The sequence below is a fragment of the Microtus oregoni genome, unplaced genomic scaffold (assembly GCF_018167655.1).
Source record: "Microtus oregoni isolate MIOR12 unplaced genomic scaffold, Mior012 000026F_ref0000081, whole genome shotgun sequence".
Classification (NCBI taxonomy): domain Eukaryota; kingdom Metazoa; phylum Chordata; class Mammalia; order Rodentia; family Cricetidae; genus Microtus; species Microtus oregoni.
This window is the reverse complement of record NW_024543085.1, coordinates 30,706,896-30,721,080: the sequence shown is the minus strand read 5'-3', so window position 1 is coordinate 30,721,080 and position 14,185 is coordinate 30,706,896. Positions and strand designations below refer to the sequence as shown.

The following is a 14,185-nucleotide window of genomic DNA, read 5'->3' as shown; positions in this document are numbered from 1 at the left end:
TCCCATCTTATTGCATACTCGGACCATGCAGAATGTCCCCACGGTTTCATTTTTATCACACATCCGGACCTCATTTCTCTGTGAGGGAATCACTATAAAGTTAATACATAATTTAAAAAATTAACAGTCCTTTACCAACAGCTTCTCACCTATCCGCCTGCCATACAATGTCAAATGGGTCTTTGGACAGCAGAGTCAGAGCAAACACATCATCAAGGAAAAACACCCAGACTACATAGACTTTACTCAGACAACAGTAAGGTTGCATGTTTTAAAATTTCCAAGTTCTTACAGAATTCAGTTTCTTGGTTAATGATAAGCAAATGATTTATTGGTTAAATTACCAACCATGGAGCTCCTTGATAACAAAATAAATGGATAATTCACCAGAAACTGGCTTGAACGTATTGATTTTAATTACTTTGACAACAAAATTTAGTAACAAACATGTAACACACTCCTATTGTAACTGCTAGAGGGTGAAATCAGCTATCCGAATCCATTCATCCTTCTCTTGACAGCAGGGGGTAGCTCCCAGAGGACAGGTGGGTGAACACTAATGAAGATTGTGATTGCTAACCCAGCACCATATTCCAGTCTTAGGACTCAGAAGCAGCTGGACGGAAGTTACAGGAGGAAGGGAAGCTGCTGGTAACCTTGACTTCTGGCCCCATGTTGGTTCTAAGGCAACAGGCAAGGTCTGAGGCTGAGGAGGAACACAGCTTTGGGATGCGGCTATGAAGGAGGGAACTTGGGTCCAGAGTGCAGTGCTGGGCAGACATCAGGAACTAGGGGGTTTCTTCTTGGCTTCCAGGTCCTTTTTAATCTCTTCAAGTTTTTTGGCCAGGTTTGGCATCTTAATAAAAAAAAAAAAAAAACAAAAAAAAACCAGGAGCATTTAGTTTAGCATCTACCTATCCAATATTCCTTCACATCTCTTCCTTTAACAATGGCTTTGCAAGGTTTAGGCTTCCCCTGGAGGAGACCAGCTCAATAGTGGTTATTTCTTTGCTTTATACCTGCATACAAAAGCTATCAGTGTTAAGTTTATGTTCCCTCCCTGAAAGCCAGGCCCACCTTCTCCCTTTAGATACACACTCAGCCCTTCAACCCAGTATCAACTAAAAGATATACATCTGTATGCAACAAATGATAAAGTAATAAAGTCCCTTGGTGTGGGAAGTCCTTCTGCATATGTGATGCTTTTATTGGTTAACGAATAAAGCTGTTTCACCGAATGGCCTAGCAGATTAGAGTAAGGCAGGAATTCCAAGCAGATAAGGGAGGAAAGAAGGCGGAGTCAGAGAGAAAGATGCCCACATACTGGTACCGGTAAACCATGAGCCTTGTGGTAAAATATAAAATAACAGAAATGGGCTAATTTAAGATGTAAGAACTAGCTAGAAATACACTTAAGCTAATAGGCCAAGTGGTGTTTTAATTAATACAGTTTTTGTGTGATTATTTCAGGTCTGGGTGGCCGGGAATAAACAAGCGGCCTCGTCTACAGTCCCTGACTAGAGAACTAGATTCTAAAAGTAGGAATCCTTCTGTCACACTAAGATCTCTAGTACAGAAGAAGATATAATCCCATGTCTTCTAAAACACCTTTCAGGATTCCCATCCAGTTGTGACACCCAGTTTTCCACTCCTCATCCCTACAGGAAGGCTGATGTAACTCCCTACCCCATCAAACTCTCTTCCTTACATGAGCCACACTCCAATAAACCCACATCTACTATTCTCTTGTGATGATACGGGGACATACATGCTTCTGTGATCTCAATTATTTTTTCAAAAAACAGAAAAACTTTCTATAAAATTAAGGATTCATTCTTATGGACTTCATTTATGCTAGTAGGCAAACTTCACCTTGAGAGAGAAAAATAACAATGAAACAGGTACAGGGAGCAAGAAAGATGTAAATATGGCTACTTACGTCATAATTCTGAGCCAGATACATTCCAACCACGTTGCCCAAAGTAAATCCAAGCTGAAACAATAGAACAGGAGAATTATACTGCAGACAAAATCCATCGTGAGTCTGCGACCAATGCGAACACATGGGCTACATCTCCCCAAGATACATGGCAGGTGGATGCTCAGGTGCTTGGTGTAGGGCTGCATACTATGAACACAGGAGTCACATCTTTTCTCTATGAAACAATCCCACACATATATGCCACGCACCAAAGTTAGAAAGCCCAGAACAGAATAAATGGTGGCTATGAGTTAGTTTCCTTATCTGAAGAAGCCTCCATAAAGTCCTGAATGGAGGTCTAGAAACCCCAGCTAGGTTCTGATTCTGTTACCGAATGCCACTTGGGTCCTGCTAGGCCTCCTTAGCTTTATTCCCTGGGGAAAGGTGAGTGCACTATCTGCCTGTTCCGCAGCCCACAATGCAGGACTCAACAATCAGATGCAATAGGGAGTCAAGTCAAAGCAGGAACTCAGTTTATTACTGTGAGTGTTAGCTTATATAGGTTAAAGACATCATATGGGCTGATGTGATGTGGGGGTACCTCCAGCCAATGAGAGACAGCCAATGAGAGACTGGCTGGAGGGGTGTCTACCTAGATTTTGCTGTCTCGTCCTCACTGGGTAGCTTTGACTATCCTTCAAACTCAAGCCAGGCTTTTCTCTGTCCTACTGGCCTTGAGGTACAAGTCCTGAGATAATTTTGGCCCAACATCTCCCCCTTTTTGTTTTCTATCCCACACCCTCACCTCAGTCACCAAGCCTGAATAGCCCACAGATCAGGGCTACCCCCATCCGGAGTTTCAACCTGAATACCCTCAAATTGAGAGTTCATCTGTGGGGTGAGATGTACCAAGCCTATCATAATGTTCTTGAAGGGCCATGAGTTGTACCTGTTGTAACATGAGGGCCTGCTTGTTGGGGTTTCTGTCCCGCCCAGTTCCCACAGCTGGTAAGCCCCAAAGAAAATCACAGAGTCTGCATTAGTTATAAACTGATTGGGCCATTAGCTCAGGCTTCTTATTAGCCCATTATTCTAGTACATGTTAGCCACATGGCTCGGTACCTTTTTCAGTGGGGCAGGTCACATCTTCCTTCTTTGGTGTCTGGACAGGACTAGGGAGGAATGAGCTTCCTCCTTCCCAGAATTCCGTTCTCACTGACCCGCCTCTACTTCCTGTCTGGTTGTCCTGCCTATACTTCCTGCCTGACTACTGGCCAATCAGCATTTATTTATAACATAATTGACAGAATATAGACAATCATCCTGCACCAGTATCTGCTTTTGGAATGGTTGTTTCAGCCTTTGGAGAATGCATGGGACAAAAAAGACTATCAATAAACAAATACCTATCAGCCCAATTAGGGACGAGATGAGTGTGGTAAGTCATAGGGACCAATTAAACCAGGTCTCATAGGGAGTCCTTGACTTAAATGAATCAATATCTTTTCTTAACTCATTTAGGGTTCTTGTAACTATCCTGGAAAGGTCCTCATAGAAGTGACATTCTTCCCCAAGTGCCCTGCCAATTCCTCCTTGTTCCATAAACAGCAAGTCCAAGCCTCTCCTATTTTGTAAGGTTACCCTTGCTAAGGAATCCAAAGACTTTTGTAAATAATATAATGCAGTCTCTGTCTTTTCTAAGATCACTGTCAACTGTGAGCGAATTATTCCCATTTCCTGTTGTAAAAGCACCAGGGATGAGGTGTCCAGGGCAGTCCTGGCCACCCCTAGCCCTATCAATATGGTGATGGCCAGGGCCATTAGGGACTCTCTCTTATGCTTTTGGGCCAGGAATTTTTCTTGTGTGTGGTAAAGCACATGAGGTAAAATTAATGCAAGCAGGCAAGTATCATTATACTGAATGATCAGTGGGTCAGACAGGCAGGGAGTAACCTCCATCTCTTGACAGATCCAAAATTACCATGATCTTTGGGCACCCTCCATGAAGCTATAGACCCATTATCCACATCACAAGTGAGGTTAAGAAGAAAGTGTCTGGTGTATGAGACACAAGCTGCATGTGACATCTGCCAAAGGGGGAGTCAATCAGACATCTCCATTTCAGGTTTTCCCATCTACAAATATCAGCTGTATCTAGTATTTCTTAGGAGCCATTTACCCCAAAGGCTTCAAAGTAGCGGAGTAGTGACTGTAAGCAAAGCCAACAGGCCTCAGTGGCTTCAGGGTGGGTAAGGTTTAAAGCCATAAAGGTGAGGCTTCTAATCCCCCTACACCTCTAGGTGGTTTGGTGAAGGATACCTTAGGGGTAGATGGGGGGGGGGGGTTGAGGTATGTAAAGTTGAGGTATATATATAGGCATGTTCCCCATGGGCATTAGCTTGGAAGCAGGCCCCAGCATCCGAGGAGGGTCCTCAGGAAGTATCTCCATTCAAAGCATGAAGATAAGGCCATGATCATATCCCTTTTGGTATAGCCTTACTCCCTACATCTTCCCAGATAACCAGGATAGATCCCTCTTCTTCCCCTGATCTGTAAACCTTAGTATCGGAGGGTTACATCTAAATCGAGTGCATCTTCCACATAGGGGGTTCCAGGACAGGGGTACCTGGGAGACCCTGGAGATCATTATATCTCCATGCTGTTTTATCCAATGTCCAGTTCCAGTCTGCTCACATCTCCAAGGAAGAACAATAGTAAACAGAAGAGCCTCCCCTCCCCTGCAGTTTCTAATAGCTGAGGCTCAACTATGTTCATAGCAGCATTGTTTGTCATAGCCAGAACCTGGATACAGCCTAAATGCCCCTCAACCGATAAGGATAATGTGGTACATTTCCACAATGGAGTACTACACAGCAGAAAAAATAATGACATCTTGAAACTTGCAGGCAAATGGATGGAGCTAGAAAACACCATATTGAGTGAGGTAACCTAGACCAGAAAGACAAATATCAATGTACTCACTCATAAATGGTTTTTAAACATAAAGCAAAGAAAACCAGCCTACAAATCACAATCCCAGAGAACCTAGACAACAATGAGGACCCTAAGAGAGACACACATGAATCTAATCTACATGGGTAGTAGAAAATGACAAGATCTCCTAAATAGATTGGGAGCATGGGGACCATGGGAAAGGGTAGAAGGGGAGGGCAGAGACAGGAAAAGGAGCAGAGAAAAATGTATAGATCAATAAAATAAAATGAAAATAAGGGGACTCTCAAAGTTGAGTGTCTCCATATTTCAAAAGAACGAAAGTGGCCTGCCCATGGTTATTCACAAAAGCAGCACAGGACAGCTTGAGTTGCTTGGAAACTCAGATCACAAGGGCAGAAAGAACAGGAGCCTCTGACACATGGCTGAGCAGAGCGCAATGCCAAGGGCGGACTAGCGGGCAGAACACTACAGGTCTGTGGGGAACATGGCTCCCACTCAATGACAAAGGGGACAAGAACAACTTTTAGAGAACTGGAAAAGCTTATCCCACTGGGTGAGTATTTTCCTGAGAATTTAGAGTACTCTCTATACACAAATGAGAAAGTTTCTCAGCGCTTGCATTTTAGTGATGGTAATTCTGTTTTTCCCAGTGACTTTTTACTTCAGAGTTCCCAAGTGCAGGCTAATTTCTAACTTAATACTTTCAAAGTGGCATCTACCTTTCCCCCATCATTTTGTTTAAACAGCGTTGCTTCAGCTCCATCTCAATAGAGAAGTCAAAACAGAAGTCAAAGAGCACTTATTATGTCATCAATCACACACGAGGTCCCTGTCTAATCTCTACCTAGACGCAGATGGGGTCCTGGAGAGATGGCTCAGCAGCTGAGAGCACATACTCTTGCAGAGGACCAGGGTTCAGTTGCCATCACTCATGTTAGGCAGCTCACAACTGAGTCCAGCTCCAGGGAACCAATCTCATTCCGCCGTCTGCAGGCACGCACACCTCAGTGTACATGCTGCCACCTCCAATAAAAACCGTAAAATAAACCCTACAGGGGAAAACACAACTGGGTCTCTCCTCTACTTAACCTTTAAATTCCAAGGGCAATTTTAAATTGGTTTGTTGTTGGCAAGAAGCATAACAAGGCTATCTAGTTTCTAATCGCTGACCATTTTCTGAGGCTTTTTAAAAACCATTACCAAGGTGGCACCAAGAAGCAGAATTATTTCTTTTTTTCACTCTAGTAGATTCAAACCATAAGTTCTTGAAAATCAGAAAGATCGTTAAATTTGAGACAAAATTTAAAAGAGCAAAGATGTAAAAAATAAAAAAAATCCTTGAGGATACTAATCCTAATATCTTAACAACAGGAAAATGGGGCCGAGAAGATGTCAAGAAACGACAGAACGAGAACTCTGGTTGTCTGAGCCATCTGTGCCTTCAGGTGAGCCACTCACCCTGCCCCAGCTTTGCTGAGCCTCCTGGACTCTTAAAATAGCCTGATACTGAATTGTTCCAGCTCAGACTTAAAAGTCTTGGTTCTTACTACGCATGTCTCAAAATAAACACAGGCTATCTAGTGTGGCTCTATCTTGGCAACATCACCAAGCACTGGAGCACACGAGAAGGGAACAGTTATTTTAAAACACAAAACAAAACCAAATCATGGGCCTCTATAAACAACACCCTGTTCCAGCTTCAGAATACTACCAGATTCTACACTGACTATAAGGCATTTCAAACATGGTACGTACACAGCACAATCTGAGAGGGGTCACCCTGTCAGAGAAATGATGGGGAAACCAGGAGGGTCAGGAAAACATGCATGCTGTTCAGTAGCTGTCAACAGGCAGGAAAAGTAAAATCTAAACGTGACCTCTGGCCTCTCATATGTACAGGCAAGCAGACCTATATATATTCATGTGTACACACACTACACACACAAAATAAATAATTTTAAATGTCTGCCTTTCAAATAATACCATCAAAAAGAAAGCACAAACCACAGAATAGATTTGCAAATCATATATCTGTTAGCATTTGTCATTTTATCTAATATCGGCGTAAATAAATGCAATGCAGATATTAAAGAATATTTACAACTTTAATGATAAACTTACAGAACCTAGGTTCCCGCATTGCCCAGGAGGTAGGAAAGAAAAAAGGGAGGAGCCGCCTCCCAAGTGCCCATTTATCGGTATGCAAACCCTCCTCCTCAAGGGGCTGGCTTAACCCTACAATCTAAAATAAAGATCTTTCACAATTAAATGACAGAGAAACATAATTCAATAAAAACAAAAATGGACAAAAGCTTTGAGTGGTTTTCTCCAAAGAAGGTACACAGTCAACAAGCCCATGAGATGTCTGGCATCAGTTAGTTGTTGAGGAAAAGTACATTAAAACCATGAAGAACCATGACACACCCACTAAGATGGCTTTATTGAAAAGAAAAACAAAAACAGAGGACACCCAGCCCCCACCCTGTAGCACAGAACCAATGTGGGAGGGATGGGAAGACAGAGTACACAGCGGAGCGATGTCCGCCTGCTGGGGAACTGGAGCAGGCAGATGAAGTGGGGCCTGCGCAGCCACTGACGGCCATGCCTAGGTCCCTGGCCCTACTGCAGCCGGTGTTGATGTCTGTGGCCCATGCTGCCACCTGAAGCCATGGTCCTACTGCAGCTAGGGTCTATGTTGATGCCCGTGGCCAGTATTAACACCAAAGGTCATGCGGATGTCTGGAGTCTTGGGCTGCCTCCAGTGGCCATACTGATCTGAGTAACCTGTGCTACCACCTGAGTCCATGGTGATGTCCGGACCTGTGTTGCCACTGGGGGCCATGTCTGGGTTGGTCTGAGGCCATTCCGATATCTGTGGTCTGGGCTACTGCCTGAAGCTATGTAGCATTGTGCTGGCTGGCCCGGGCCTTCACCAGTCATGGAGGGCTAGCCCTACCCCTCACAGGCTACACATGGGAGAGCTGGCCACAGCAGCAGTGTAGGCAGTAGTGGGAATGCAGGGAAGCTCCCTGGGGGAGGGAAGGGTCAGCAGAGACCCAGGTTGACCAGATCAGCCACCACCCAAGCCCAGACGCAGGGCCACCCCAACACCTACCCCATCTGTGAGCTACTAGAGCACAAGAAGGGGCAGGTCCTACAGAACCACAGCTACAGGATCTCCGTGAAGGCCGTAACAGCAGGACACCCGCGGACACGGTGACAGGAGATAGACCAGTGACTGTCTGGGTTGGAGAAGGGGTGAGAAATGAATCCTAACATGATACAGCTCCGTTTTTACATAAAACAAGACAGATGATGGCTACACAATCTCTAGGCACACTAAAACCTCCAAATTACAGACATTAGACGGGAATTTTTGTCTCAAAGCCATAAAACAAAACAGGGGGGGGGGAGCGCAAGTACTAATATTTGGTGAAATGATGTCAGCTACCTGGGATGAAACGGAAGAGACCAAAGACAACTTCATGGCTTCCACACTGGACTTTGTTAGAAAGAATGAAATGCCAGAGGAGCAAAGGAAAGTCAGTCAGATAGACGGTACAGCCTGCACACAAGAAATCTAAAAATTTCTCAATGTACTTTTTTATTAACACATGAACAGATCGGCCAACAATACTTTATCGCACCGAGTGTATAAAGGAACTCTTCCAAATCAGAGGCGGCTGATCTCCCCCTTCAGAAAGCTGCTGTGTCTGGAGGTCAGCAAAGGAAGCTACAGCATTTATCTGGGGAGGGCTCCTGGCATGAGCCCAAAGTGGCTGACAAGTCCAAACTATGACTCATCAAATTATATTTTCAAAAATAACATAGCCAAGCTCACAGTTACTGACAAGGGTTTAAGGATCTAAAAAGAAGGTTCAGCAGCTCGGAGCACGTACCTATTCTTGCAGAGGATGAGAGTTCAGTTCCTAGCACATCGGGCAGCTCACAACTGCCTATAACTCACCAGGGAATCTAACACCTCTACACACACACGCACACACAAAACAAACACACACACTTACAATAATAAAAATCTTTAAAAAAAATATTAAGTGTCTGGGCGGTGGTGGCGCACACCTTTAATCCCAGCACTCGGGAGGCATAGACAGGCACATCTCTGTGAGTTCGAGGCCAGCCTGGTCTACAAGAGCTAGCTCCAGGACAGGCTCCAAAGCTACAGAGAAACCCTGTCTCAAAAAACAAACAAAAAATATTATGCAAATATAGCTACACGCTATCATTGAAAAGGAAGCCTAAAAATATTTGGTCTACGGTGAAAACATCTATATCTCAAAACTAGACGTTAACTGACTAGAATAAAAAGCTAAGTTGATAACAGTATTTAAAGGTTATTTATTTTTATCTGAATGGGTGTTCTGCCTACATTTATAATGTACACCACTTTCGGGCGGTGCCCACAGAAGCCAAAAGAGGACAAGCATCCCCTCGAATTAGAGTTAGTGATGTTGAGAACCACTGTGTGTGCAGCAAATCAAACACACACCCTTTGGAAGAGCAGCCAGTGCTCTCCAGCCAAGGTGTCTCTCCAGTCCTGTTAACAGGACTCAAAAGAAGACATGAGAAGGCCTTCCAAGGAGGCATGGACCCACGCCACCATTTCTGTGTCTTACTGTTCTAACTTGATGTGAAGACTATCACAAGAAGTTTAGCGGCTTCTTCAAGCAGTGAAAATATCCATATTCTATGCATCCGAACAAAAGCCTGCTAGGGATAAAAACTAAAACCCTTCTGTGCTTCCTAGAAAAGCATTTCCTTAAGAGGTGAGCTATGGCTGGGTGCGGTGGCACATGTCTTTAGTTCCAGCATTCAGGAGGCAGAGGCAGGCGGATCTCTGTGAGTCGGAAGCCAGTCTGGTCTACAGAGGGAGCTCCAGAACAGAGAAACCCTGTCTTGGAAAATCAAAAGAGGTAAGTTGTGCTTTATATTCAGTAATACTGCTTAGATTATAAATGAAGAAATAAAAACAAAATTAGAAAAATCATTAACTCCTTAAGTGTGCCAACATTCATCGGGGGCTCATGAAAATCCTCTGGGAAGGGTGTACTGGTCTCCCGGCTCTCAAAGAAGCTGGTGCAACTATTTAACTATCTTATAACCAAAAGTAATAATGAAGTGAAAAGGGAAGACCTAAAATTAATGAGGGAACCCATTCCAAGGCACCCCACACACTAACATCTGTAGCTGTTCAAGTTAGTTATTCAACTGCACAGAAACCCCCACCCATGCCCCTGACACCCTAACCCTCTAGACTACTCAGAGCCTACTGCCATGTAAGGCCACAGACAGTCCACCCCACTGTACTGCTTAAGAATGTCAAGGAAAAATGGTACACACGCAATACATACGCAATTATTTCCAGTATTTCCCATCCACAGATGGGCCCAGCAATATGAAGAACTGACTGTAGCTGTCTTAGTCACTAAGTATTATATGTTCCCACACTAAATCCCTTAGCAGTGAGGGAGGATAAGCAGCAGCATGTCGGTCAGGCTGGAGGGTCCGTCTAGCTCACAACCTGAAGTCCACAGCAGCCAGCTGAAGGACGCAAGCTTCGCTGATCAGCACGCAGACCTTACGGCCTACGTGAGAGGAAGCGCCTGCCTCTTTCATTAACTCTTACAACCTTATAAAACTATTATTGCCCAGATCTACGCTGGGAAAACTGAAGCACGGAGCAGTGAAAGATCCTGGGCAAGATTACACAGCAGGTCTGGCCTGGAAAATGGCTCCACAGGTAAAACGCCCTTGCCACCAAGCCTGGCAACCTGAGTTCAATCCCCAGAACCCATATGGGGAAGAAGAAGCAATTCCTAAAAGCTGCCCTCTGACCTCTTCATGTGCATGCCCCACAGTAGAGACATGTGCAGAGACAGATGAAGACATATGCAGAGACAGATAGACAGACAGATGTGATTTAAGAAAGAAATTTACTATAAGGAAGATACATCTACTATATCACATGATTTTAAGAAAAGATTACGTAAACAAGTGACTATACACGCCAAGCATATGACACCAACAATGAAACAGTTTTAATGACTAAAATAAATAAAAGAAAAAAATCAAAGATTATGTCAATGTTTCAAACGTGGGAGTTAAATGTGGGGACAGGATTGGGAACACAGGAAGGAACAGTCAATCCAGATGAGTAGGGTCTGAGAGAAAGGTGAAGAAGAGAAGCTGACAGTTGACAGAAGGATCTGGAACACACAGAAAAGGCCTCAAGGTTGTCAAGGAAGCTGTCAGTGAAGACTTGAATGGTGACAGCTCCATAAAAAATGCATTCCCTAAGGGTAATGGAGAGAGCACAGTGGCTCAAGGCCCAGGCTTGAGCCATCCACAGCAACCAAGAGCAGAGGGAGGCAGCCAGGAGAAACAGGAAAGATTAGAGAGGCAGGGAGTGGCCCATCTGCTGCACCCAGATAAGTCCACTCTCCGAACAGTGGCCAGTCGCCCTCGCTCTGCAATTCTGAGTTTTAACACGACAGAGCCCAAGCAGTACAGTACACAGGCCCCAAAGCTGAAAGGACACAGGTGAGGAAGATGTGAGTGAATGGCTGCTGGGGGCTCACGAGGTAAGAGGGCCAGACACTGTAGCAGGTGCCGAGAACCGGTACGAGGGACAGACACTGTAGCAGGACCACAGGTGCCGTGAGCCGCCGCCGCAGGGCTTGCAGTAGACTGCCCATCTAAGTGTTCCCTGAGATAACTCAGCCAAGCTGAGGGCAAGGTGTGGATGAAGTGTGGAAAGAGGGATGATGAGTGCCCATTTTTTTTTAAAAAGATTTATTTATTTATTATATATACAACATTCCGTCCATGTATGCTTGTGTGCCAGAAGAGGGCACCAGATCTCATTACAGATGGTTGTGAGCCACCATGTGGTTGCTGGGAATTGAACTCAGGACCTCTGGAAGAGCAGTCAGTGCTCTTAACCACTGAGCCATCTCTCCAGCCCCGATGAGTGCCCATTTTAACCCGAACACAATCATATACACAAGTTTTTCGATAGCCCCCTAGGCAACAACCGAGGACACATTTCAGAGGGTTACAAAGTGTGCCGCGGCGGGTCACAAACTGAGACTGGGATCATTCCTTCCCACCCAACCCTCTCCTAATTCCCATTTCTGATACCTGACACAAGAGGGGGCAGTATCTCTATCTTTAGTAAGTGCCATCATTAAAGTGTTTATGTATTGGCTCCTTTTGAAACCTCACAAAGAGCAAACTGAACCACCGAAAATTTAAATGATTTGCCCAACCTCCGCTGCTTAAGAGTAACAAGAATAGGGTACAAATTCAAGTGTGATTCTTAAGTCTAAACTTTTTTTCCCCCCTCAAGACAGGGTTTCTCTGTGTAGCCCTGGCTGTTCTGGAACTCACTCTGTAGACCAGGCTGACCCTGAAGTCAGAGATCAGCCAGACTCTGCCTTCTGAGTGCTGGGACTAAAGGCCAGCGCCACCACAACCCTGTGATGGAATCTAAACTCTTAAGCATTAGGCCATAATGGCCAGTGTTTCCTAGATGAAAGGGTTAACGTAGAGACCAAGACCTGCAGAAGTTAACAGTGTTTCACCAAGTCTACAACATGAAAGTGGATTCCACCTCTGCCCACCATCTTTCCCCAACAGAAGCAATGAAGAGGAGACAGACCCAGGGCAAGAGAACACCAGTGATTGGGTGCCCAGTTACACCTGTGCTAAGCATCTAACGGTCGGCTTCAACATCTTTCCTTAAAGGTTGAAAGTTTTGAATTCTCAAATCAAAACTCCACGTTAGTACAGAGCAATTTAGTCCCGCACAAAATACACCACCCATTCAGCAAAAGCACGGAAAATGTGGTGGAAATTGAATTAATGTTCTCCCTAGTTACCAAGGAGCATCAGATGCAGTGGAAGGGCAAGTCATATCATCTTACACCAGCTGATACTGCTTTTAAAAGTGATTCCTAACAAGTGAACGACAGTTAAGGACTCCTAGCTCCTAAGCTAGCGCACAGTTAGGACACTGGAGAAACCCCCAGAGGCATGAGAGACGCAGGCTTGTCTGTGGGCCAGTTTGTGTCAACAATCCGGTTTGGGCTAACTGGATTAGGAGCAACTCCTTCCCCGAGCACCAGGTGGCCACTGACCATGGGAAAGAGAGAGGACATCTGCTTTATTAGAAGTAGAGGATGAAACATCAAGTTGGAAAACTTGCGTGTGAAAACTGGTCTGGCAACTTCTCCTGCAATCCTCAACGGGCAATTTTTGAAAGACCTGATGTTTGCCAGAAAACGTGCTAATTCAAAACAGAGAACTGGGATAATTTGTTTTTGATTTTCATTTTACACTCCCCTCCCCAAAAAGAGGAATTCTATTATGAGCTACTTGTGGGTCAATCTGTCTCATTCCTCAAAGCGTGCAAACTGTTAAGGTCTGAAGAGGGCTCCGTGAGTCTCTCGCTCCAGCCTCGTGAGGTGGCTGACTAACGTATGACTTGTGAAAGGCACTCTTGGGGCTTCAAAACTGCCAACTATCAGGCTGAGTATGAGTATGGGATGGGGGTCGGGAGGGGGAGGGGGGAGGGGGGCAGGAGACAAATCATTAAGGACCTCTCTGACCAAACTTTTACGAACTGGGATTACACAATAAACTCACAGCAAGTGGCTTTGAAAACTTATCAATCTCCCCGACACCTCAAAGTTTTCAGAACTTGAATGACGGCAAAGAAACCCACGCAAAGGATCAAAAGACTTGGGAGAAGGCAGGAGAAGAGCCGCGCGAGCTACCCCGAGGGGGCGAACACCGGCTCGAGCCCCAAGTTCAGAGCCGTGCACCGCCGACCCGGGACCCCGAGAGAATGAGGCGACCCATCCTCGGAGGCTCCACTCACCAGGAACTGGAGCATGTTGTCGGTAGGGAGGGCGAGAAGGGTGTGAAAGGGGCTTCAGTTTGCTCCCGGACTCCTCCCCAGCGCGAGGGCGGAACCCGCCGTCAGGTTCCGGTTTACGCCCCGCCCCACCCTCTCCATGCCCGGAAACGACTTGCGGTGCTGCAGCGCCCCCTGACAGTCATCGCGGGAAGCAGTACAAGCTTAGTCTTAGAACCAAGGCCTCTGTAAAGCTGAGGCCCGGGAATTTAAGTTCTTTTAATTACGCTGGCAATTGTGATAACACAGTCCGACTTGGGGCTTCCTGGCCTACTCAACCAGGATGAGGGTGAGGTGGCAGGTCCCATGCCAGGTGAGCAGCTGACTCTTTGCAAAGAATCACGCTAGTCGCCCCCACAGTGGACTCTCAGACT

The 14,185-nt window shown here is 45.4% G+C and overlaps 1 protein-coding gene across 2 annotated transcripts; it reads right to left on the bottom strand.

Moving 5' to 3' along the window:
* Nucleotides 1-394: 394 nt before the first annotated feature.
* Stmp1 (short transmembrane mitochondrial protein 1) lies at nucleotides 395-13,901 on the bottom strand. 2 transcript variants are annotated; one of them, XR_005976440.1, is made up of 3 exons: nucleotides 13,776-13,901; nucleotides 1,940-1,993; nucleotides 395-856 (listed from the first exon to the last, which is right to left on the bottom strand). XR_005976440.1 is itself a non-coding variant. In XM_041675659.1 (3 exons), the coding sequence occupies exons 1-3, from the start codon at nucleotides 13,788-13,790 to the stop codon at nucleotides 782-784; spliced, it is 177 nt and encodes a 58-aa protein (XP_041531593.1). In that variant the 5' UTR covers nucleotides 13,791-13,901; the 3' UTR covers nucleotides 395-781. The 2 variants fall into 2 exon arrangements, 1 of the variants encoding a protein (XP_041531593.1); XM_041675659.1 differs by having other exon boundaries at nucleotides 395-872; nucleotides 1,923-1,993.
* Nucleotides 13,902-14,185: the final 284 nt, after the last annotated feature.